Genomic DNA, 27,787 nt, shown 5'->3' with positions numbered 1-27,787 from the left:
AACTAGGTCTACTCCCTGAGGATACAATTGTTTAAAAGTGTGATTGTCGACCTGCCAACTTTGCAAAGTGAAATAAAAACTGGAACCTTTTAGGAAAGACTGCTAAGTGCGTGGGTTTGCATGTGGAGTGCAGGCACTTACCTTTTACAAAGGGGATTTGGTAGCAAGAGAGACTCCTTGAGTTAACAATAATAAAATCTTTTTTTTTTCCTGTTCTCATTTCTGATAATTTTGACAGAAACCCATTTCAGGATGACTTTATTTGATTTCCAATATTCAGGGATCTTGGGTCAAATTCTTAAATTTTTGGTACTAGTAGGGAAAATAGAGATATAATATAGCATTGTACCTTAGATTCCTAATACTGCAAATGAATACAGGGTGAGTGGATACAGGATCGGTATACTTTTAACTGATTTTATTTATTTATTTATTTATTTATTTATTTATTTATTTATTTTTAATTTTTTTACACTTATTTATTTTTGAGAGACAGAGAGAGACAGAGCACAAGTGGGGGAGGGGCAGAGAGAGAGGGAGACACAGAATGTGAAGCAGGCTCCAGGCTCCGAGCTGTCAGCACAGAGGCCGATGCGGGGCTCGAACTCACTGACTGCGAGATCATGACCTGAGCCGAAGTCAGATGCTCAAATGACTGAGCCACCCATGCGCCCCTATTTTTTTTTTAATTTAATGTTTATTTATTTTTGAGAGAGACAGAGACAGAGTGTGAGCAGGGTAGGGGCAGAGAGAGAGGGAGACACAGAATCCAGAGCTGTCAGCACAGAGCCCGACGTGGGGCTTGAACCCTCCAGCCCACGAACCATGAGATCATGACCTGAGCTGGAGTCAGACGCTCAACCGACTGAGCCACCCGGTCACCCCTTAACTGATTTTATTCATGGTAGGAAAGTTTGTAGTGGAGAAACATGCACCAGAAACATTACGTGATGCAGGCACTGGAATCCAGGGACATTTTCCTTAAGAGGTTTTATCCATTTTATGATTTTCTAGGGAAATTAGTAAAATATTACTCTCCCAAAGTGTTAGATCCTGTGAACAAAATCTGACATTTTGAATTCCAGTTTTGTTCTCTAAGTTGCTGTCGAACCCACTCATCTTAATGCCATTAGCAGAACTGCATAGCATACTTTCATTTGCATAATTTAATTGCACCAGCCAAATCATTAATGGAAAGATTAATAACAGGCCCATAATTGGTGTATCTAGGATTCTGCTTGGCGCTCTAGACCAGATGACATCAAAACTGTACTTTGTGTACTAAATTTTCATACACACCAGGCAATCCAAAATGCATTTTTCCATTTGGATGATCTTGGAAGGTACCTGCTAAAATTTTTGTTTTAGACATGTTAATAGCTCATTGGATTATTTTGGCCATGAAATACCAGCCTTTGGTGAAGGTGTGTATGTTCTTTAATATATTTTCTAAATACCATATATGTATAAACTTCCACATGTAGATCAGTTGTTTTGAAAATTTCACTTGAAAGATAATTGTTTGGACCATGAAGTGCATTTTCTCATAGAAAGTGGGGTAAAATTTTTCTCATCAGAAGAAAAACCAATTTAACCCATATATAACTGAACCAAATTCTAATGTATTTCCTAAAATCAGGCAAACAATAAATATATTTAAGTGCTGTTCAAGTGCTCAGTAATGTAGCAGTGTAGAAGACAAACAAGGACCCTCTATCCTAAAACAGCTTACATTTTGGAGTTGGGGAAGTGGAATGGGCAGATTTATTTAATAGAAACAAATGCAAAATGATTAAGATAACTTACTTCTTTATACACTTAAAAGAAATTGATAGTGAGAAACAGTGACTGATGAAGAATGCTAGCTAGAAGCTTAGGTTCCTCTCAACCAGGTGGAGTGATTCTGCACAAGTTCTCATCCTGGGTATACTTATGCAAAGAGAAGAAGGGAACTACTGATAATCTAGAGAAAGAGCATTCCAGGTAAAAGGAACAGCAATGCCAGGACCTTGAGTCAGGAAAATATTTGGAATGTTGATGTGACTGAAGATAGCTACCATATATGGGATTTTGTGAATGATAAGGAGAGCAGAATGAAATAGATTGAAAAGGTACACAGAATTCAGATGATGCAGAGATTTGTAGGCCATGGCTTCAAAAAAAGTTTAATGAATTTCACCGGAAGATGATTTATACATTTAAATAACAACTGACAGCTGAAGTGGAGAATGGGGCTGGGAAGCAAGACTGAAATTAAGGAGACTGTTGGAGGAGAACATGACTGCTGGTTGACCTGTGAACTGGATCTGGTCACTCCCTTCCCTGTCCTTGAAAAGTATGTTCTGCCCACTAGCCTGTTTCATAGACATAGTCTGAGAGAGTAATGGATGTTGAGACCATCTGGACTGAATGTATGACTGAACCCCATTAAGGCCTCTGTAAAAAAGTTGTGATTCTGGCAGGCAGGTGTGGAGATCTACTCATCTTGCAGCCATCCAAGACAGCCTCATAATGTAAGTTCCCTTGCTTATTAAACCTGCCACCTACCAATCTGGAGGGACCTGCCTTTTTCTTCAGTCTTTCCTTGCCCTCTAGGTATGGGTGCCAGTTTCAGATTTTACCCGGGGAACTCCCCTGATGGTGACCCAAAAGAGACCAACTGTAAGGCTATTGTGATTTGGCTAGATGAATAGTATTTGGTGGGTATAGCCCTTGAAGGGCTAAGAAGTGGTCAGTTTTGGAATATGTTTTGGTGATATGATTGCTGATGAATTGGATTTCAGGTGAGAACATAAGAAAATAATTTAGAATGAATCTTACGTTACTGGCGAAAAGCCACTGAATAAATGGTGTTTAGTTTATTGCCAGGGGTACATCGTGGAGGAAGAGATTGAGGTGGTGGGGTGAGATTGGAGAACTCAGTGTTCAGAATGGGTTTATGTTGTTTGAGACCCCAATAAGCATCCAACTGGAGATATTGACTAGGCCATATCTGGAGAATAGAAAGATGGGTAGAAAGATGGTTTTGCAAACCATCAGCCTATAGAGTTGGAACTCAAAGTTACCTAAAAAAAAAAATATATATATATATATATATATATATATATATATATATATACACACACACATATATATATAAATATAAATATATATGCCTGAAAAAAATATATATAAATGGAGAAGAAAATAGAATTTAAATTAGAAATTTTGGTGAACTGAAGCATTTAGAAATTTGAGGGAAGAATATTAGCCAGAATTCTCATTTTGAGAAGCTGGCCAGAACATGTTACTTTTCAATTCAAACCCTGCAGTGGCCTCCCTCTACACTCAGGAAGAATTTACGGTCCTTCGGGTGAAGGACCAGGCCCCTGGTTCTCTCTTTAATTCTTTTCCTTGCTCATTCTGTTCCAAGTCCACTGGCCATCTTGTTTTTCCTTGAATGCCCAAGTATATTCTTGTTTCAGAAACTTTGTTTTTGCTTTTCCTCCAGCCTGGAATGTTTTTATGCCAAATATTCACATGGTTCTTTTTCTTACATTATTTAAATCTCTACTAAATTGTGGCTTCCTGAGAGGCCTTTGCAATAATGACTTTCTTTTTCTATGAAACATGCTTTCAGGCCCTTACTAGATGATGAGAGCTAGCTTTTTAAGCATATTCAAGCTAAACTATTAATGACTGATGTTTTGTAAGTGAATTATGTTTCCATTTGCATTTCCAGTAAGGGCTTGTAGAATCTTAGACTTTAAGAGACAATGCCTGAATTAGGTCTGATGACAGTATCTTCAGCACTCATTAAGTTATATTGGGTGTGATTGTTTGCATGCAAAACTGGCCCTTGTTTCGAATTCAGTATTTAATAATGATTTTGAATGATAGTATTACATTATATTTAATACTATTATCTAGTATCTAATAATGCTATATTATATTTAATATTATTTAATAATTAGTAGTAGTAATTTCTAGTTATTTGGCCTGTCAACTGTCTTACCATGACTACCAGCAGAGAGAATACTTAACTTACTTTCTGTAAGCTTATTACACTTCTCACTTCTTTGCTAATGAGAACAAACATAAAGTGATATGCCCCCAAAAGGTAAATATTTTCCATAGGTTTATCTCTGAATAGTATAGCTTTATTTTGTAGTCTCTATATAGCATGGTTTTCAATTAGTTAAATATATATGTTGTTAATAATTTTAAAAAATTGGTTAATTTAGCTCAATGGCCATCCCTCATTGTTGAAAGCTTAATTTTCATTCAGTGGCTTAACTGCTTTCATTTGGACTCTTAACAAACAAAAACTAACTTTAAAATCAACATTTGTGCTGAGATAAAAGAAATACATTCAACTTTAGAGTATAATTTTGAAACTGTATTTGTAATTTAACCATTGATGTCTAAGTTTAGAAATTTTATTAATCTCTTGGAGGTAGATTAGCATTTTTGAATTAGAGATGGATCTATCCATTAAATAGACAAATCCCTGCCTTAAAAAAGTTGTATTATTATGTTAAAATGTGACAAATTGTTTCTACTAAAATGTTGAATCCAATTGTTTCATGTTGAGTTTGCCTTATTTTCAAAAGAGCATATAGATGTGCTAACAACCTTAAAGAAAGTAGAAGTCATTATTGGGGAATGGAAGTACCATATTTGATTATTATAAATGATTGCCATATTAGCATAATATAACTAAGTCACACCTCAGTCTTTATAGTTGATGTGATTAGTATGAATTAAATAGAGAGGTAGTCAGCAATATTAGCAGGGAATACCAGCAATAAAATAGATACTGCCAACAATAAAATTTCACAGGTAATATAAGCTTTCCTCATTAATTTTTTCTGCAATGGTTAAAATATTATAAAAGCAAAATATTTTGTATTACTTTATCTTGCTCTTTGTGGCTTAGCATGAATATCCTTAATATGAGTTAAATGATCACAAAATGGGTACGAGCAATAAATGGAGGCAAATAGTCTATCTTATCAACAAATAGAATGATTAACTACTGAACAGTTGACTGCACCCAATTACTGTGCTGTGTTAAAACTTAGCTATCATAAATCAGTTTAATATCTTTTCATCTAAATTATCTATTAATTAGAGATATTATATTTTCAGATGTTCCTTGATCACATCATAAAATAGGAAAGCCATTTACAGACTATCTTTATAAACTTTTAGGAGAAAGATGCCACGCTATTGAATGCATATGAAATTGTTTATGATGATGCTGATGATCAACTACAGTTGACTGGCTTTGTGATAGTGTAGAAATCAGAAATTTCACTTACCATGAAGGCCTCCTGGTTCACTATACCATTGTTTTAAAAATGTCATTCTTTTACATATGTATGTTTATATGTATACTACTTAACATGTAAGATAAGTTAGTGTATAAGGCACTTTAGGATTTTATAATGACACTTAATATGAGTATTTGAATTGGCTATGAGTGTAAAGGGGATATAAAAATATTTTATTCAGGTAATTATAGTATCTGCAGTACTGGAATCTAGTAGTCAGGGATAAGTTTTAAGTACATAGTAATATCCTTTTAACCCCAGGGAGGTAGGGAGGAGAAGAGAAGCATATGTTTATTAGATGCTTACCATGTTCAAGCATCTTTTCTAAGGGCTTTGCATAAATTATCTGCATATATAATCTTATTAAGTACCTTGCATATAATATCTTATTTAATCCTCCCAATAATTTAATACATAGGCATTATTCATTATCTCTATTCTATAAGTCAGGATATCAAGACATAGAGTCATTAGTAAATGATTCAGCCAGAATATAAACACAAACAGTATAGACATTCATAATTCTCACTCTTAAGGAATATGTTATACTGTTTTGCTAAATAAATAAATAAATAAATAAATAAATAAATAAATAAATGTAAAAGATCTTTTATAAAGGATGTATCAGAATTTATACTGGTACCTAGCAAGCAAGCAAATAAACCAACAAAACAAGTTCATTTATTGCAAAGTAAGTTACCCTATTAATATGTGTGGAATTATTAAAGTACATAGCATTAATGTAATTTTTATGAATATAGATAAGTAGCTAGCTACAATATAATATGAAATGTAGTAGAGGAATTGATCAGTAAAAATTGGTATGAAAAAATAATGAAGTAATAAGTTTGAAGGAATTAGAATATTTTGCTCATGCATGCAATTAAAGGAGACGCTCTTCTGAATGTTAAAAAGAAAAAGAAGAGAAATACAGTTGACCCTTGAACAACATGGGGTTTAAGGGTCCCAACCTCCACAACAGTCAAAAATCTGTGTATAATTTTTGACTCCCCCAAAACTTAACTGCTAATAGCCTACTGTTGACCAGAAGCCTTACTGATAACATAATCAATTAATACCTATTTTGTATGTTATATGTATTATATACCCTAACCTTACAATCAAGTAAGCTATAGAAAAGAATATATTAAGAAAATCATAAGGAAGAGAAAATGAATTATAGTACTATACTGTATACACTGAAAAAAAAATCCACATATAAGTGCAACTGCACAGTTTAAACTATCATGTTGTTCAAGAGTCAACTGTATATTTGTATAATAATCAGCTAGACTCTGATAGTATAGTAGTGTTTCCTTGGATTTTTGTCTGCATTGTATTAGTAATAAAACTAGATTTAAGTAGTTATAGGAGTAATCCAAAGACTCCTTCTGATGTGCTGATAACTTTTTAACTACCTATGTAACACAAAACTCATTGTTATATTGCTTTGTGTGCTATGCTTTCTGCTTTTTTCTTGTTTACTTTACTTTGCACTGCTAGATATTTCAGATTGAATACCAGCATATTGTATTCAGGGCGATATTGGGATATATTCAGGGTAATATTGGTAGAATGTATCCTATATACTAACAACATGGTATTTATGTATGTTTAAATAGATTTCAAAACTAAGTTCTATCTGTGTATTATTTAGATTATAAAATAATAATTAAATTTGGCAAATATTTATTGATCTCTTGGTCATTTGAGGGAAAGCACAATAGTTAATATGGCTGAATAAATGGAAGCATTTCTCAATTGCCAGACACCGTGAACTAGATTTGGTCTATGTGTGTGTTAAAGCTGTGGAAACATGCCTGGATTTATTACTGGAAGTTCTATTTTAATGTAATTCTAATGACTCATCAACTGGAACACAACACCATAGTAAGAAACAGTAAAGCAGTTTGTGTTAAAGGTAATTTTTATTTCTATCTTTATCTAACTACAGACCAAAATATCTAAAAGTAGCCATTAAAGGACACATGTATTCTGTTACCGTACTGTGTAAAATGCATAGAAAATGTGAAGCATTGAGATGAGTAAAAAATAAAGATTCAGTAGAAATTTCCAGTGCAAGGAGTAGTTAGTTGAGAAACACTATATGCTGATTTTTTCACTGTGAGTAGTAAATGTGTTGCTTGATAAGGAGTACGGAAGCACAGACAGATTAAAGGAACTACAAAAATGCTATAAATATTTAGGGGCAAAGTGTGCAATAACTATAGAGATAGTGTGTACAGATGCATGCCATAGCTTTTTGGTATACATTTTATTTTATTATTTTAATTTCCTTTTTGTTCATCACTGATGGTATTTGTGTGTTCTCCGTTTGCTAATATGTCTTCTCTAATATGGATATGCTCAGTACTTCAGTTCTGTTTTCTTGAGTAATGACAGCACAGAACAGCTTTTGGTGAGACTTGGCCATATCCATTTAACATGTAGTATGCACAGCTATCTATCAGTAATCATATTTTTTAGAAAAGAGTTCCAGAATCCCCCATGCTTTTCACTGCTAACGCAGAACAATGATTTATTCCAGATCTTTAGTATTCAGCACTTTCTGCCATGAGACTTACAGAAATTTAGGTTTTTTGTTTTTTTTTTAACCCATAAACATATCTGTAAAGTCTCTTTTGAAATTGGGAAAGACATGTTGCTACTAAGGATATTTAATTTAAATATGTCCAGGCTGTACCTTAAGTACTTTCTAATTACTCAGAACCCAAATTTAAAATGATTTGCACTTTCATGAAGGTATTGTAACTGAACTAATGTGAATTTGCTCCTTGGTGAGTCACCAAGGTGGAGATACATCAGATGGAGTTGTCACACAAAGGAATCAATTTGCAGCAAATAAGGAGATCATGGGGAATAACTTCCAAAGCCCTGACTCTCCGAGCAAGAGTGGATGGATTCTTTTATTTAGGGTTAGGATGAATATTTAGAAAGGGGAACCCTGTCATCATATGTAGACGTGGGCATTAAGGTTGCATGTGCACCTTAAGAAAACATGCCTATACCTATATTGTATGTTATGTTAATGAGGCTTGCGTTCTTCCTTGGACAGATAATTTAGCATTATATTGAAGTAGGAATAACTGTCCTTCACTCCATAGTCCATCTGCGCAGGTATGAGTCTGTGGTTGAGCTCAAACTGATCTGGGTGGTCTGGGCCTCTGGAACTCTTTGCCAAGTCAGTCGTTATAGCTTAAGGGGTAGTTTCAGTTTCCATCATGGGATGCTGTGCCTGTTGGGCCTTTTGCCTGAGTTAAGTAATAGATAAACTGGAAAGAACTTAAGGAAAAATGTGGGACAAAGGTCATTGGGTACAGACAGGTGAGCAATACAGGTCATGTCTTGGGTTTAGCTGGTGATGATGTCATTCTGGAAGCCACCAAATTTCAGATCCAGAGTATTTCCTGTCCTTCCCTTCTTGTCCCCACTGTCCCCCTCCCCACCCTCATCATGTGCAAGGATACTTTACACCAAATCCTGTCACTTTGCTCTGCACTGTTTCCTACCACTTGCTACAACTTCAGTTTGGGTCTTAACACTTGGCTTCTTATTAACTGCTATAGCCTGATTGATCCAGATTGCAGATTTTACCTCCTTCGTCAGTCCATTCTTCACACTGGTACCCGAGTAATCTGAATGTACTGTTCTAATGGTGCCCCTGCATTGCTAAAAGACTTCCAGTTGCTTCTGATTATCCTTAGACAACTTCCTTGTTTGTTTTTGACCGGCCAACTGGACCTTCTACAGTCTGACTTGGCTCTTCATCTTCAATTCTCCCCTTTACTTGAAGCCCATTCTTTTCTTATTACATTCTTGCCTGTAACTCTGATCTGTTCTCTAGGATTATGTAAGGGAGGAAAAATAATTCTCCCTCTACCCTTCTTATTAGCCTCTGTAATAAAAAAGATGATTAATAGGAGAAAAACAAATGAAAGTTTAATAACATGGTATACCTCCTGTATACATGGGAGATACTAAGGAAAATGGAGTAACTCCCTGAAATGGTCCAAGCCTTATACCATCTCTAACTAAAGACAAAAAATGTTGGTGAGTGGGGAAGCAGTTATGGGAGGTTTTCAGGCAAAGCATTTTAAAGAGGGCATAGTTTATGCAGATTTAAGTCTCTGCCTTCTCCACTGAGAAGAGATTTAGTAACCCCCTTCATCCTAGTACAGTGAGGAAGACAGCCTTAGAAATGGAAATTTTTCTTATAAATGTAAATGTCTCCTGCAAAAGGCTAACTTCTAACCTGGTTTTCTGAGCTTCCCCCATGTCTGCTATTAAAAATAATTAGCCTAAAATAATCCTTATGCCAGGGCACCCAGGTGGTTCGGTCGGCTAAGCATTGGACTCTTGATTTTGGCTCAGGACATGATCTCACAGTTGGTAGGATTGAGCCCTGTCAGGCTCTGCACTGACAACATTGAGCCTGCTTGGGATTCTCTCTCTCCCTCTCTCTCTCTCTGCCCCTTCCTTGATAGCACTTTCTCTCTCAAAGTAAATACATAAACATTAAAAAAAATAATAATCCTTATGGCAAAGAGGTATTTTTGGGTAGCCAATTCTCTTCTCCTTTAACTGGAATTGTAACTGTACTCAAGGAGTTCACTGCCTGGAGTGCATTAAATTGAACACAACCGAAGGAAGTGTTGAAAGCAAAGAGCTTTTTATTACTTTTCACAAGTAAGGAGCTGGAGGCAGCTCTCAAAGCACTGTCTGTCCCTGAATTTAGTACAGGAAGCTTTTATCCAGTGTATTAGGGGGTGGGATCAGGGAGCTTGCATATGCATTACATATACATTAAGGAGTTATACATATTCTATTATTTAGGCACTTGGGTTCAATTCCGTATGCCTAGAATGTCACCATGCTAGTACATGCACCTATGTTCAAACAACAGGTGGAAAAATAGGCGGAAAAATCTCATTTATAGGAGGGGATCCTAGTTTTATAATGAGCTAAAGGTAACTGCAGGACAACTTAGGCGAGGGGTGGAGGTGGGGGTGGGGGAACTTCTGCAGGTACTCAACTCCAAAATGGCTCAAACTGATTCAGCTGGTTCCTGTAAGGGTCTGTAAGGGGTTATCAGGTGAAAGAAGCACCTACCAAGGGACTAACAGGTGAAACACCTTACTGGGTGTCTGTTGGTTGGGAACTGCTGGTTTTTGCAAAGCAAAACACACTCGTTCCCTGCTTTTGTCCTTTCCCCCTCCTCCCTTCTCCTGATAACTTTCAGCCCTTTGATCTGAGTAACTTCCCATTGTATCCTAGCTAACAGAATATCCAACTCTCTTCTCTCCATGATCTGATTTCTCCTTGGCTCTCAAGGCTTACTGCCTTTGGGAAATATTACCCTGACTATCCTAGTCTCCAGCATGGATTTCTTTCATCAGACTTAGAACACTCTCTCCTTTTACTTTTTAGAACTGAATACATAGCTTTTACTTGCTAGGCATTTAAAATTTTTACTTATTAAAAACTTTGAATATTTTGTTTCTTCATTCCTGTCCATCCTTCTTAGGGCTTCCCATGGGCCAGTTCTCTACAATTTAAGGACATCTTCCACCTTCTCTTTTAGGACAGATTGAAATCCTATACAAGCTAAACTAGAGTGTGTGTATCTCTCTGAAATACTTGCATATTTTCTTGATTCAACACACCCAGATGATGTTGGAACTCTTATTTTATTGGCATGTGAAATTGCATTGTGTTTATGATATTTAAGTTCTTAGGCAGCATATTAATCTGGAATCAGAACATCTGGGTTAGTCTGCTATTTCTGACTGCTCAGACCATGAAAGAAATCAACCTCTTGTATGATTAGGATTTTCTTTATATGTGAAACAAAGATTAATAACAGATCTTTCATTGTGCAAGGTTATTCTGAGTCTTGAAAATAAGTATAAGATTGTAATTGAAATAAGGTACATCTAGTTTGTACATTAATGAACTTTACAATGTATTACACTTAACCTATTTTTAGGTATGTAACATATGCTAATATTAACTCATGTAATATTAACTCGTTCCTCCTCAAAACAACTCTGTGAGGGGAACTAGTACAGGTTAGCAATGAAGAAACTGGAGAGCTTAATTAATTGCCCAGTCCCAGGTAACGAGTGTCAGTAGTGGAACAGACACCTGGCTGTGTGGCTTGGGACCCCCTCTGTAGCCACCTCACATAGCCTGTGTGTAGGTAACGCTGAGTATGGTTAACCACCTCTGCTCTGTGTTTTCACAGTCTACCTCCTCAGCCCAAAGCTTACTAGTTTCAGAGATATCCAAAGCCAACTGTGGATTCAAATCCTGGAACTTCTTTCCACTGTTGTTGTAATTTCAAGAAGAAAAAGAAAGTAAAAGCAGTTTCCCGCTTACTTGCATTAACAAGCTAGCTGCGATAAAAGGACAAAAGGCTTTGCCAGTTTGCAGGAAAATCAGATGCTAAAATTCATGCTTGTTGAGCTCATTTTATTCATTATTGGGAGTCGGGGAATTAAGTATTTCAGCAATGAAACCAATACAGATATGATGTACAAAATATGTAGTGTAAAGACAGCTTGAGAACTTATGAGCTTTAATCCTTTTATCTATTTTAGGACTTTCTGGGACAAGTGTTTTGTACATTGGGGGAGATTGTTGGTTCTCAGGGAAGTCGCCTGGAAAAGCCAATAGTGTAAGTATTTTTTAATGCAGACAATGAAATGTTAACTCTTCAGTTTTTATTTTGGTAGTTTGGAATTGGTAAATATGTGGTTGTAGACCAAAAGTGGGTTTAAAAATCTTCCTGAGTTTTTTCTTCTAACAAAATAGTTCTGACATGTTTGTAAAGAATCATTTATATTTTAGCTGTCGTATGCCCTGCTGCAAAATGTTCACAAAATGAAAGGAGGAGACTTAAAAAAGAAAATGTATTGTTTTCTGTTTGGTTATAGTATTAATTCTTCTGTTTTTAAGAATTAAACATTTTGAAAAAGATATTTTCCTCCTTTGGGCTAGGGACTATATGTAGCACCATTCTTCATACCATATATTTAATAAAGGCATTTATACTGATTGAGATTGTAATAATTTTTACTACAAAATTGGGTCTGTGAAAAAGAAAGTAAGTGTATAAAGATTAAGAGAAGATGGTATCTCAGAATTATGTATTCTTCCTTCACTTTCAGTCACTGGGATCATATTTCATTTTCAATTTCAGATCAATTGCATGGGATGATCCTATTTTTCTCCAGTTCCAAATAAGACAGCAAACTAACTCCAGACATTTCTCCTAAATCTTCCCCCTTACTATCCTCCTTCTTCCTACCCTCACCCAGTCTCAATTATTTGGATTCATTTAACTGTTCATAAAAAATCAGATGATTTATTAAGAATACTGAGAAAAAATTGCAGAACTAACCACAATATCAAAAGGTTTGGGAAATTTGGAAGTCAGATTCTTTTAAGAATCTCAAACTCATAAAATAAATTTGTCAAAACTGTCCAAAATTATTCACCTTTGACATCCAAATACTTAAATGTCCAAGGGCATCATTATTCTCACATTATCTGTATAAAATTGAACTTTATGTTTAGTGTATTCTTTTCAGGTTAATAAGAAATCTATGAATTCTCACTTCTCACTTATTAACTTATTACTTAGTGCCAGTTTGAAGACTTTTGCATATCAACTACCTTTTTTAACATTCTTTCATGTATAATTTTTTCTATCTTCGTAGGATTTGTAAGCTTATAATTCAAATATGTTTATGCTCACTTTAATATGTCAGTAAAAAGTAATCTGTAAGGCAAATGCAGATAATTTTATTAAGTATATATAATTGTTACTGTATTGTTGAGTCTAATGATTTAGGCCCATGAAAATTCTTGGAAGGTCACTGAATCACCCTTTTTACTGAAAAACGAATCAATAGCATACACAATGCTACCTCAGAGGTGCCTTTAATATTCTTTGAGAGAAAACAAAAGCAATTAAAATAGAGAATTTTTATTTCAGTGTAACAGAATAGAGATTTTTATAGAACTTGCACTCATATTTTTAAATTGATCATTTTACTGGTTATTTTTATCTGGTGTTATTTTCTCCATAAAAGGAAAATATAACTCTACTTTAATAAGACTATTAAATTACTTAAAATTCTTCCCAATAGAACATTATTTTTATGTTGGTCTTGAAACATGTTAAAAAGTTGATATTTTATTTGTTGGGGCATGTGGTAAATAGAATATAGTGTGAAATGTGGCCCTTGTTCAGGTCATTCGACAATTTCCATTAGACAAGACCAACAAAAACACAATTGGGCTAAGGGGTGAAGATGTCTAGAGTAATGATTATGCAAATGTTGAGAGTATTTTCTGGCAGTTGCGTCATGATTATCTTATGTAATCAGAAAAGATGAGATGCCCTTTAGACTTTTCCTAGCTCCTGCTGAGGTTGGAGTAGCATAAGTGAGACAAAGCCTTGGAAACCTGTTCAGGCAACATGAAGCCATTGTAACCACCTGCTTTGCTTCATCTGTAGGGTATTTTGTAATTTAGACAAGTTTATTGAAAGTGTTGATATTATATCTATCTTACTGACCAAGGTAGAATTCATTCAGTGTTGTAAACTATATGTAACTAATCTTTTATTCAACCTTGGACCTTACTAGGCAGTCTTCTCAGGCAAATAAGTATTAAGAAAAGGGTTACTGAGAGACGATGTATCTTCTGTTCAAATGGCAATTTACTCCCTTACCTCAACATCAAATGTAAAGCAATGAAAATCATTTATCCTTTTTGTTTAAAAGTGTAGTTGGGTTGAGGAAGAGAGTGAAATGTTATTTTCATGGAAGTTTTATCTGCCCATAATGTCGAAGTAGCCCTTAAAATTAGCAGGTCCACTAGATGGATGCTTTCAGATTCCACCCTCATCCCTGATCACCTTTAGTCACTGCCATGTATTTTTTTTTCCTGTACGTGGTTTTTCAAATCAATCGAATGGAGAGATGGGAAGGTTGGAAGGTATGTGGTACTTCAGTGGAGGAGAGAATGGTTTTGGAAGAAAGGATAGAGCCAGGGAGAATATTGGAGATGATTTAAGGTCAGGGAAGTGTTTTCTCACAGGAAACTCAATGATAACCATAATTTCTAAAGGAGGATACCATGTTTTATCACATAATACATAAACATAGTGGAATATCTTAAAGCATGGCAGAAACAATAAACTTTGCATTGGGAAATAATACGTATCTCACATGTAGCTCTTACATCCATTGCTCACAGCCCCCTCTGTCTCCTCCTGCCCTGCCCTCACCCCCACCCCCATGGAGTGAACCTGCCCTGGTCAGGGTATAGCTATCCAGTCAAAGATAACATTGTAAAATGGTCACTAAACATCCCATTGTTTTTCCATGGTTGATTCATCGTGCCTGGAGATAAAAATAGAATTTGTATACTCTCCTGTTGTAGCCATTACTTTTGCCTATCTTGTTAGGGAGTTGGAGGATTTTCCCTGTCTGGAAGGGTATAGGCTTTGGAATTGTAGCACAGGACACCTCCGGAGGCAGATTATCCACCTGCGATTAACAAAATTGACTCATCTTGAGTTTAGAAAGTCTCCCTGTGTCTCAAATGTTATTTATGTTAAATCACATTATCTAAGTGATTTAGGGCTTATTCACCAATTTGTTTTAGATTAGAGATTTATTTTCCAGTTAGTTTTCCTTTTAAATTCTAAGTTACTCCAAAGATTCTATTGTTTTCTTCCCTTTAAAGCCTTCCCTTTAAATGGCCTAGTTTAAATTATTTTCTGTTAAGGCATGAAAAATAATTTCTTTTGGCTTTTAAATTGCACTTGTGTTATAATATCTCCTCAGTGTTGGGCTTTTAAAAATGATGATAACTATAAGATTTGGAGATTTAAAGCAGATATACTAGTGCTTTAAATTGTTACTCATCAAGCCTTTGAAAACTAAGTTATATTTATTACAAAGGAAAAATGGATTTCTAGTGTATAGCCTCATGCTCTATTAAATACAGAATGTGAATTTAATGTTTATTTATTTTTGAAGTTTATTTTTATTTTTTGAAAGACAAAGAGAGAGACAGAGTATGAGCAGGGGAGGGGCAGAGAGAGAGGGAGACACAGAATCCGAAGCAGGCTCCAGGCCAGGCTGTCAGCACAGAGCCTGGTACAGGGCTTGAACCCACAAACCATAAGATCATGACCTGAGCCAAAGTCAGACGCTTAGCCGACTGAGCCACCCAGTCACCCCCAGAATGTGAATTTAAAATCACTTCTTGTTTTCTGTGCTTCAGTTCTTGTTGTCACTTTTATTGTGAGATTCTCTTCTTTATGAGAATAAGAATTAATTTTTAAGGAGTGCCTGCGTGGCTCAGTCGGTTAAGCGTCTGGCTTTTGGTTTCACCCCAGGTCATGATCTCACAGTTCGTGGTATCAAGCCTACATAAGGCTCAGCACTGACAGCATCGAGCCTGCTTAGGATTCTCTCTCTCCCGCTCTCTCTGCCCCTCCCCTACTTTTGCTGTCTCTCTCTTAAGGTAAATAAACTTTAAAAAATTATTTTTTAATATTTTGTAGGAACTTAGGTTAATTTTTTTTGAAATTGATGTTCAAGAATTTTTAATTTACTTTTTAATAGCAGCTCACGATTTTCACAATTTCCAATAATCTGTTCTGTTGAATTCAAGTTTTGAGCAAATTTGAATTCAAGTTCTGAGCAAACACATTTCTCATATCTTAATTCCATCTAACATTTTGGTCTTTTCCCTGAGCCCTCCTAAAATGACTCTTGTGCTACTTAATTTGTCTGCAGCACTTACTGTGTCTTCCTATGACTCATTGGCTCCTCGCTTTAGATCGTCCCATTATTATTTACCATTATACCCACTCAGCAGTGTGTTTTCTCATGCTGTGAGATTGTATCCAATTTTCTGCGTGATGCTGTCAGAGAGTTTTACTTCTTCTATCTTTAGGGAGCTCAGTGATGGATTCAGCAAAGCCTTCCAAAATGCTAGAATCAGCACCAGTTTAAGAAAGATTGCCATTCTCTTCTCTGGGATGAGAGCATTTATTATATTCATCAAGTAATAGACCTGTTTGTTCCTGTTACGCTCATCCAGGCATGACTGGTTCTGTATAAAAGGATGGAGTGAGGAGGCAGGGACTGGTTGTGATTAGAAGGAAGATTCTTACCCTGGAGAGGAGGGGGAACTCCATGGGTAATTGAACCGGCAACTGTTTTGGCTAAGGGAAAAGATTATGTTCTTTGTAGGGTGGCTGTAGCAGCTTGTGATCTAGGCAATCAGGAGTGGGTAAAGGATAAAGAGAGGGATCTAAGAGTGATTAGTGAACAGTACAGTGAGAAGAGTACAGGGACAGGGGCTCAAAGGCAGGTGATAATTGGAAGACCGGCTTGCAGCTGATGGATGGACACTACTGGGATACCAACTCTGATAAAGGGTTTAAGGACAGAGCACATTGGGTGCTAAAGTTCAACAGGAGAAATGTGGAGAGAGGAACAGAGGAGAAGGGAAGCTGGGGAATAATGTAGAAGTAGAGGGCTTCTGAGGGACTTGAGGCAAGAGCCTTAAAGGCTTGCCTTAAAGATCTGGTTCAAATGTGGCCTGATTCTGAAAGCTATTTTGTAGCTGTGGGTGCATGTAGATGAAGTCAGTGTGAGAGGAATAGGAGGAGGAAGAATGGGAGAATGATTAGTCTTGAAGGTGAGAAACATCCAAACTTAACGATGAAGTAGGGCTTGTCTTTATTGTGCAACGTTTTGTATGTGAAAATATAGTCAGCTTTGGGGCAAATTTTGACCTTCAAAGTCATCTTGACTTTAGTAACTTCCTTGCAGAGTAGCTTGATATTGTTATACTCCCTGTTTTTTTATTTATTTTTATTTATTTTTGTTTCTTATTGGAAAGAGCACCGGGCTGGAAATCAGAATATGATGTTTTTAAGTACCATGCCTGGTACTAACTCACATGTTACATTACAAAATTTGTACATCTATATTATATTTCCATACCTGTGTGTTACATTTGTAGTATGGAAACTTTAGTCTAAAGATAAATAAGTAGCCGCTGTAACAGAGTTGATAGGATATGGGCTTTGGGGGCAGTCAAGTCTGGGATCATAATTTATTGGGTGTATAATTTGAACAAATTGCTTTAAATTCCTGAGCTCCAGTTTCCTCATCTGAAACATATGAATAAGATACTTTTAAGAGAGCTATTAAAGAAATAACAATACTTTATACAATATTTTTGTCATGGAGGACACTGGAATTTAATAAACACCACAATTGCAGCTATTATTAATGTTATTAAATATAGCTAACATCTTTTAGGAAAGACCTTAAATGCAATCACCTAATAAGCTCACCTTTCCATTTCTCCTTCCCTCTCTTCTTTCCTTCCTTTTTTCCTTCCTGTCTTTGTGTCTTTTTGTCTTTCAGTATTGGTTTCCTTAGAGAAGCATTTAGCTAGGAATTCAGTAAGATTAGATAAAGGACAATTTTGAACCAAAGTTTATTACATATATATAAATTGTTAAGTGTTGACCAAATATAAATATTAAACATTATTTTGTCTATTCTCAGTTTCTCTTGTCATTAGTTTGGGTTTTATAAGATAGTGGGTTTTTGTTTTTTGGGTTTTTTTTCTGGAAATGTCCTGGATTTTTAGACCATTGCCCAGGTTCATATGTAATTGCAAAATATAATCTAAAGGACAATATCAATTAAATTATTTTTCTCTTATTTGCAAAGATCACATTGATGTGTGTACATATTTATAATTTTCATATGATTCCAACACATTAAAAATTGAACCACTGATTGCATCTTAGAGAGATGTTAGGTGCTTCACTGATCTAGCATAAAGCATTTATCTACCTTTGGGAGAGTCTATATGAAAAATTGTGTGTTCTCTAAAGACTAAAAGTAGAGAGAATCTTAGTACATTTCCTTATGTATCTTGCACCAGATTATGAGTCTTCCATATAACAGAAACTTAGTAAATGTTCAACTGGCCCACTTTTTTAACATTCATTTGTGGATCTGAGCTCATGCTCTGGAAAAATCTGCAGGGGCGCCTGGGTGGCGCAGTCGGTTAAGCATCCGACTTCAGCCAGGTCACGATCTCGCGGTCCGTGAGTTCGAGCCCCGCGTCGGGCTCTGGGCTGATGGCTCAGAGCCTGGAGCCTGTTTCTGATTCTGTGTCTCCCTCTCTCTCTGCCCCTCCCCCGTTCATGCTCTGTCTCTCTCTGTCCCAAAAATAAATAAAAACGTTGAAAAAAAAAATCTGCAGAGATGTATTTATTTAACCTGAAAGAGTGACTGTATACAGCTGTAAGCCCCAACACTTCTCTGCTCTATGCAGAAATTCCAGTTGTTCTTGGTAAAGGCATATAAATTAGGAACTGTTCTGATTAGATAGGCTTGCAAAGAATATGGCCAGTCATCAAAGATATGGATAAGATAAATACATTTTTCTGAAAATAGTCCTTAATATCATCATCAGAGGCAAGCCCTAGAATGGTTGATCTGCTTTTCTGATTTGGATGTTATTTCCCTGTTCTTATGAAGCTTATGTACAAGTAACTCCTTTAGGCATCCAAAATTGAGAAAGAAAATAAAAGGCAAAATTATTTTATCTAAGTGCTTATTACTTAGACTGTATTTATTGACTGGATTTGTTTACTTTTCTATCAGATACCACCTGAGTTTAGTAGAGGTTCTAAGGATTCTTTTTTTTTTTTTTTCTTCTCTTAATTCATTTATTCAACACATCTTTACTGAGAATATATAACGGACCAGGAACTGTTAGGTACTAAGCATACAATTATGAAAACACAGTTGTTCCTGTCCTCATGGAGATAATCACCTATTCATTAAATGAATAGTCATACAAATAAATATAATTACATATTGATATAAACCCTATGAAAATTAGAGTACTGACTTAGACCAGAATATATAGGTCATTTTTACTAATTGAATTTTTATCATAAATACAGTGGGAAAAATCATGATTTTTGTTCAGAGAGGTTCTTTCACTTCTGTGTGCAGAATGGTTATGGGTAGTTAACAGGAACAATTAGTAAGTTAATTATTGCTGAAATAATCTAGTTCAGAGTAGACAGTAATTTGGACTAAGAAGATGAGAAATAAGCCGATCAAAATATGTTTTTAATATTCATTTCACAAGGATTGATGATAGGCTGATAGGTTGATTGAAAAGGATTTCTAGGAAGGCTTGCAGATTTGTTGCACAAGTAACTGAATGGATGGATGTATCATTTTCTGACAAGGGGAAGATCATCCATGTCTGGGCTTTTCACAGTTGATCAGTGTTTTAGGAAGAGATGAGTCATTCTATCCTTGTATTGCAAGGTGTAAACATTTGCAACATTCTTTTTTGTTTGTTTATATTTGTCTAACCTCATTGAGTTGGATTAAAAACTGATAAAGCTGAAGGAAAGAACTGATAAGATGTGATCTGTGTTATTTGGAAGATGGCTTCTAAACTAAATAGTACCTTCTTGTTGAATAAACCTACTTGTTGAATAAACATTCCTCATTTCACTTAGTTTTAGTATCAGACAAGTTTCTAAAGGGTTACCCTTAGTATAGACAATGTTTAAAGATTATGTTGGGATAAAATCTTTCAGAGAAATTATAGGTTCCTCTACAATGAAATTCATTGTTTCTTTCTTCTTTCTTCCCTCTTAGGTTATGGCATAATTTGCTGATTCTGGGATTCAACATGTAGCTCAGGGAATATTAGTTTTATAGTTAAGCAAACTAGTTGTAAAGAAAGACCTTTATGGGCCAACCTTAGAATAAGAATCTTGGTCTGAGCTCTAGCCCACTGATGAGATGAATGTTTGAAACTAACATTTAGGGATTGTCTCTGCTCCTATATTTATACCCAACTGGTTTGTGTCTTCAAAGCAATTGAAAGAGAGCAGTGAATTTTTTAAAAAATAATACCAGTGGCTAACTTGATTGAATTCTTACAAGGTGTCAGTCAATATACTACCTGCTTTGCACTTAAAAGTTCTGTAACCTTTACTGCACCATTGTGAGGTAGATAGGTATTATAATCATCCCCATTCATCAGAGAAAAAAACTGAGTCAAGGATTCTGGAGAAACCATGCTTCAAATAGAAGTTGTCTGGCTTGTGACCCATGTGCTTAACTACCGCATTATAATGCCTTCAACAAATGAATATATTTATATATGGCTCTGACAGAAATTGAATTTTTAAATTTTATTTCATTTTAGTAATGAAAAAGTATTTACTTAAAAGTCAAGAACGTCTCTGAATGATAAGACGAGCTTCCAAGATACCCATCTTGGCTTAGGTCATTTCAAGGATGAGAGGTTCCTTTGCACTATGTCTTACCCACACAGCTCTTATGCCAGCACAGTCCAGAGTAAAAACAAAAATTCCTGAGGTAAAAATTCCCGAGGTCATCTGCAGAGCAGTTTGTTTCTTGCTTCTGTCTTGGGTCATGAAGACTTAGCTTCTGTGGGCTATACCAGGTTTCCATAGGGAATGTGCTGCACTCTTCTGTTCCCTAGGATGATTAAGAGAACAGCAATAGCCCTGGAAGTGAGGGGAAGAGTGGCTTTCCTGTGCCAGCTAATCTCATTCTAGGGTTACTGCACCTGCTCTCTGTGGTCAGCTAGGGTGACAGAACCCTTCTCTAGGGGTAACATTAAATTTTCTCAAAGCCAACACAGTCTAAATAGGAAGACTATTGGAAGGAATTTTAAAAATAAATCCATATCTAGTTTTGGAAAGAGGTAAATGAGTGTGTGATGTTTTTTCCTGATCTTTTAGAAAATCATCATTCTGAATTCAGTGTGTTGACAAGTACATAGCACCACGTACTCATTCTTCCTGGTCATTTCTTCCATTTGGTAATGCAGGATGATGTGCTTCCATTTCTAAAAGCAACGAGCTTTCTGCTGCTTTCTTCTTTTTCAGTGTTCAGGGAAGAGAAATTAAACATATTGTTAGGGGTTTTATTTATATTATTTTTGTTGAAGGGGTTTTATTTATATTTATTTATATATTTTTGTAATAAATAAATATTTATTTATTTATATTATTTTGCATTTATCCTTGATTGGGCCACAGTGCCATTTTAGGTACAGGCAGATTCTCGTAATGCAGTAGGCTGCTCTGAGAATGTATTCTAGTAAGTGAAAAATCTCAGTAATCTTTGCAACTCACTGTCTGCTTTGATACCAGTAATGGTTAGAGCCAGTAATCATGGAGACAGATCAATTGAATCTCAACTGTTTCCCAATTTGAGTTAATTCCGATGAAAGACTCTAAACATGGAGGGCAATTTAGTAAACTGACATTTCCAAATACATCTAGATTCCAACATATATTTTTAGTCATTTGCATAAACATATTGTGTTGGGTTTTTTTGTTTTTTTTTTTTTTTTTAGTATAAATATACCACTTCTAGCTAACTGAATTGTTGGCTTCTCCCAACATTTTAATAAAGGTTTTTACCTTCTCCCTTTCATACTATTTTTGTTTGTTTTAAGTTCCCTGTTGTCCTTTCCTAAACAGGTCTACTTAAACAATAATCAAAGGAATACACAGTAGATGTTCCTGTTCTGTTCTTATTAATTCTTCTGTTCACCATGACACATGTGGGTTCCACAGCATGCTGGAGCAAAGCCCCTGAACAACCTCCTAAAATTCAATCAAGCTGCTGAATGCCTTTCCTCCATCCTTTTTTTCTTTTAACAATTGTGAAAAGACTTAAAAAGAAACCATTATATCCTCTGCATTGTAGAGACCTGTTGTTGTGCCTTGTAAATGGTAAGATTCGGTAAATGTTTATTCAACTGAATTTTCCAGAATAAGAATCAAACTTCTATGTTTTTCTCTTTTTTGTTAAGAACACAAAATGTCTCTCCTGCGCATTATAACTTTGCACTTCAGGGCTTGGAATAGAATTTTTAGATTATAATAATGTTGCTACCTATGCATTTTACTACATCACAAATGTAAAGGGTACTTGCAATAATATTAGTAACCTAATATTTCTGTACGTAGATGGACAGATCTAGTTTATCCCAGCTGAAATAATTTCTTAAAAATTTTTGACATATGTGGTATTTAAGAGCTAGGATCACATCATTCTTGTCAATAATTACTTTTAAAGAAAATTTTCATCTCCAGAGATTATGAACAGTTTACTTTGTTTTTATTACTACAAAGCTGTGTCTCAAATCACCGATTGTGTATTCCTCATAATTCTGTACTGTGATAATAACTGCCTTGCCTTTCTTTTAATGTCAGCATTTACATTCTGACCATAAAAGAAGACCACGTTTAATTTAATTGTAATTTTATTTTATTTTATTTTTTTTATTAAAAAAAATTTTTTTTAATGTTTATTTTTGAGAGAGAGAGTGAGACAGAGCATGAGCGGGGAGGGCCAGAGAGAGGGAGACACAGAATCCGAAGGAGGCTCCAGGCTCTGAGCTGTCAGCACAGAGCCCGACGCGGGGCTCAAACCACGAACTGTGAGATCATGACCTGAGCCGAAGTCGGCCGCTCAACTGACTGAGCCACCCACGTGCCCCTAATTTAATTGTAATTTTAACAATTACAGGGGAGCAGATGGATTTCTTGAGCACAGTGTTTAAAAATTTCAGCAAAATTTGCTATTGCCGTTTTCTGGCATTTAACATATTTTAACAGTGAACGTCATATATTTTCTTTTGTGATAACTGATAGAGTAAAATCTTAGAAATAATGTCTTCATAATTTTTAGAGACAAAATGTATTGCCTGGAAAGATAAACGTATGAGATTTAAATTAAAATATTCATTCGTTTTGAAAAACTACTTGCATGCATCTTTAGTTTTGCCTTTGGAAATGACATCATTTCTTCCTGTAATTAGATTTCAAAAGAAAACTAATATACGAAAAGTATGTTTCTTTTTGCTTGAACATCAGTGTTAGTTTTCAATTACTGAGCTATTTATGTGGCTTTGATTTTTTCTTTGTTTAACAAAAAACATTTGGTATCTTATGTCATCATCCCCAGCTATTTACCTTCTCTGTATCTACACTTGTGTGATCTGAGCACCTCAGTGTCACAGTCCAGAATCAAATGGTCCGGTGATACCACTGAATCCTGATCTCCAGCCCGGCTTCAACCTTCTATGCTCTGTCATTCTTGTGGGTACATTTTTCCTTTCTTCTTAGCAGCTTTTCCAAAAGGCTACAAATAACTTTCTTCAAGCCCTCTGTCACATAACCTTTCTTCTCCTCACTCCTAGCCTTTTACTTTTACAACTTTACCTTTTTACTTTCAGAGAAAATAATATCATAAATACTATTAGTTGCTGCATCTGTTATTTAACACTCTAACACCCTGCACCAAGAGCTTTCCATATATTGTACCATTTAATCTTTTCTCAACCTAGCAAACCAGAGATTGTTAGTCATAGTTTGCAGATGAACAAATGAGTCTTAGATAAGTCAAATACTCACCCAAAATCTGGAGAGGAAGGAAGCCAGGAGCTGAGGTGCTTTTTAAAACTCAGGTGTGACCCCTTAATCGTTCTTCCATTTTTGGCACACTACGGGGGAGGTTTAGTTTACCTCCTCCCCTCCTGGTTTAGTTGAGCATATATTACTTTTCTCCACCTGAACAACTGCCTTCTTCTAAGCCCTGGATTGCACTCCACACAGACATCCCTAGAGACTTTGCTTCCGCCCTGCCATCCTCCAGACACATAACTCTGCCTCTACCTTACGCTATGGCTCTGCCTCCAGTCTTCCCATCACAGCAAATAATCTTCAAAGACTTCTTGCACAGCTGCTCCATCGCTCCACTGCCACTACCTCGTCAACCCACTTTTCATGATCACTTAAATGTCTTGCTTGGGGGCTCAGCTATCTCCTGTGTGCCATATCCATAGATGCTTGCAGTTCTCATCTTACCTGGCCTGTCTGTGGTGCTTGTTGCTGTTGATCAGTTCTTTCTTGAAACTCCTCTCCCTGTGCTTTCATGACACCATCTTTCACTGGTTCCCTCATGGCTCCCTGGATAGTCCTCTTACCTGCATCATGGGCCAAACAATGACCTGAAATTGTGCACAAAATGCTGAGTGACATTCTTCTCCTGAAAATGTCTCTGGCTTTTATTAGAGTCTCAAATGTGTCTGTGACTTAACCAAGTTTAACACCTACACCCTACAGGATATGTTACTCTGGATGATGTCTTATATGTCTCTGATTTCAGCTGTCACCTATATAACAATGATATCACATCTTATATCAATCATATTTCTTTTGTTGGCTCCAGATGCATGTATATAGCTGCCTACCAAACATAGATGTCTCAAAGAAATGTCAAATTGAATATGCCCCAAAGGTGAATTTATCATTTATACCATCAAAATTCCTCCTGCTGTGTCCTTTCTCTGTGATGGCACTGCTAGGCAGTTTCTAAGCAAGGTAGGTGGGAGTCCTTTTATGCCCTTTATCCCTCTCCTTCCTTGCTCAGCAGCCAAGCTGTCCATCTTCACTTCCACTACTCTTTTGCAGCAACCCCTCTTACTTAGTTGTACAGCCCTTCCTGACCAGCCTTGATGTCTGTAATTACAGTCCGCACCAGTTTCCTCTGCATGCAGTAGCTCCTACTGGTCTTTTTATTTTTTATTTTTTTTTGAAATTTTTCTTAACGTTTATTTATTTTTGAGACAGAGAGAGACAGAGCATGAAAGGGGGAGGGGCAGAGAGAGAGGGAGACGCAGAATCAGAAGCAGGCTCCAGGCTCTGAGCCATCAGCCCAGAGCCCGACGCGGGGCTCGAACTCACGGACCGCGAGATCGTGACCCGAGCTGAAGTCGGATGCTCAACCGACTGAGCCACTCAGGCGCCCCTCCTACTGGTCTTTTTAGAGTCAGATGTAGAATTCAGCTCCTTCTTCAGCTCTTCCCCATACCCTGTTGGGTAGAAAACTCAATCTGCAATGGCACTTGAGACCCACCAGTGTACTCTTAATATTCCTAAACACACATTATCCTCTGAGCGACTTGAATGTCCTTCATTGGATCATATTCTTACATCACTGTGTCTGATCCTTGTGTCTGGAAGGCATTTCTGCACTTTGCCCCACTTGCCAGTTTGCACCCACCTTGTTAGACACAGCTCCTGTCACCTTCTCTGAAATCTTTCTGGTCTCTACCAGACTAGGATTCGTACCCATTGTTAGTGTAGTACCTGAATCTTTGTTCAGTTATAATATTCTTCATCCTTTATTGTTTATTTCTGCATCACATGTTTTGCATTTCCCTACAGGGCAAGTGTCAGTTAATTCTTCGCATAATACTTCTCCCTAAACTCTATGTCACTTTTCCCTCACATTTCAAGTGTAACAGAACTCTCATATATGAATAATTTATGTGTTGCCAAATTTTAGTGTAATATTACATAAATAACTCATTGTGCCACTAGGTACTACATTAATTTTTTCATTCAATTTTTTTGAAAAGAGTTCATTCAGTTTGAGTTGTTTTTGTCCCAGTTCAAATAGATCAGCTTAGCATGGAAAGGTGTTGGATTATCCTTTATCCAGTTAAGAACTAGCTCTTATTAGAGTCTAGGTCCTTTCTCCAACTGCCTCCATTTGGGGATTTGTTACTGCAGTTAAGACTAGTCCATATGTTAAGTTGGCAAATTTTGTATTGAAGATTATCTCTTAATGCCATTACCTACACGGGTGAAACACTTAGAATTCCCATTCTGCTTCTTTAGCTGCCTAACATTCTATATCAGGAACTGTTTTTTTTTTTTTTTTCATATTTTATCACCTCTTCCCTTTTCCTGCCTTCAGTCAGTGAATATACTTCATCCTGTTATTATCTGGCCCACTCATGATTGAGCTAGTATAATCACTGAATTAGTACTAAGTTTGAACAGAAGTCATGCTACTGGCTTAATTTGTTAGTTTTCTTGTACATCCATATGGAGTTACATTATTTCTCTGGGGACTTCTGAAATCACTCTCTTAAATGTAATGCAATTCAACAAATGCTTAGAGAATGTCAATATCAGATGTCTTTAGGTGTAGACAGGCAGAGATGGCGATGCACAACCCTTCCCCTTCTGGAGCTGCCTGCTTTTGTGAATAATACATGTAAGCACATGATAATAACTATAATGTATGGAATACTTGCTCTGTGCTGTTTATACACATTTGATATTAAAACTGAATTATTAGTCCTCAGATGAGGATACTGAGTTTCAAGAAGATTACACAACTTGTTCAAGGTCACAGTCATTAATTGATGTACCGGGGATGTGAAGTTAGCTTTGTGGAACTCTCAAACGTGGTGCCTATGTCCAGGTCTTGTAAGACAGCAGGAGTTTCTACAAGGTAGAGAGGGTGCACGAATCAACTCTAGTTATGAGAGTCAGAGAAGAGCATTTGAGTTGGGCTTTGAAAAATGAAGTGTTTACCAGGTAGATAGCCTAAAGATGAATCGGAGATCCTAAAAATTTTCAATATTGAGAAACGCTGATGGAGATATTTTAAGGCAGGAAGCATTGTAGATTACTGAAGGCATACCTCTTTAGTGATGTGACTTACTGCCTTCAGCTCAGCATAAGCAAATTAATTTTCAGAAAAAATATTAAGCTTGATAGTAGCTCCTTCATAATGTTATTAAGTGTGATGTTTCATTTTTCATGTTTTCAACGTCTATGACTGAAATTCTACTGCATATATTTTCCTGTGACTTGATTTGTTGCTCAAAATTGTTTGTGATAGCCATATATGTAATGTGTGATGTGTGGATGTGTGAAGTTATACTTTACTTATTTATTTCATTACTGTATCAGTTTTATGAATTATAAACAGATTTACCTAATATTAAGTTGGTGGGCCTTTATAGCTTCCAGTTTTTTTTTTCTGTATAAACAGTGTTATAATAAAAACTATTATATATCTCCTCATTGGATATAAAATATAAAATTATTTGCATATAAAAAATATTGGATGTCTTATTACTATATGCCTAGGAATGAAATTCTGGGGTCTTAAGGTAGGTGTGATGGGGAAGGGAGAATTTTGGCCCATGACCTTTGCTGTCTAGCGTCACACCAATGGTCATGTTACTTATGTGGCAAGAGGAACTTTGCAGACATAATTAAAATTACTATTCATCTGACTTCAAGATACAGAGATTATCATGAATTATCTAACTAGGGTCAAATTAATCACATGAGCCTTTAAAAACAGGAAAAAAAGCAAAAATACAAATAAAAATTAAAATTAGAAGCAAAAGGCAGGACAGAATATGAAAGAGATACAGCTAATGCACGTGGGGAGGTCAAAGGACTTCAAAGCATGGGAAAGACCTGACCTGCCTTTTCTGACTGAAAG

At 36.1% G+C, this 27,787-nt stretch overlaps 1 protein-coding gene across 1 annotated transcript in view; it reads left to right on the top strand.

The window, feature by feature from the left end:
- The window catches only part of CPNE8 (copine 8), a 230,369-nt gene that overhangs the window by 71,771 nt on the left and 130,811 nt on the right, over window positions 1–27,787 (top strand). Inside the window, exon 6 of the mRNA XM_043563315.1 lies at window positions 11,936–12,012. Coding sequence (XP_043419250.1) covers window positions 11,936–12,012 — 77 coding nt within the window. The remainder of the gene's footprint in view (window positions 1–11,935; window positions 12,013–27,787) is intronic.

Source organism: Prionailurus bengalensis, chromosome B4 (genome assembly GCF_016509475.1).
Source record: "Prionailurus bengalensis isolate Pbe53 chromosome B4, Fcat_Pben_1.1_paternal_pri, whole genome shotgun sequence".
NCBI classification, from domain to species: domain Eukaryota; kingdom Metazoa; phylum Chordata; class Mammalia; order Carnivora; family Felidae; genus Prionailurus; species Prionailurus bengalensis.
Note: the sequence above shows the minus strand (reverse complement) of the source record. Positions and strands in the feature narration are given on the sequence as shown.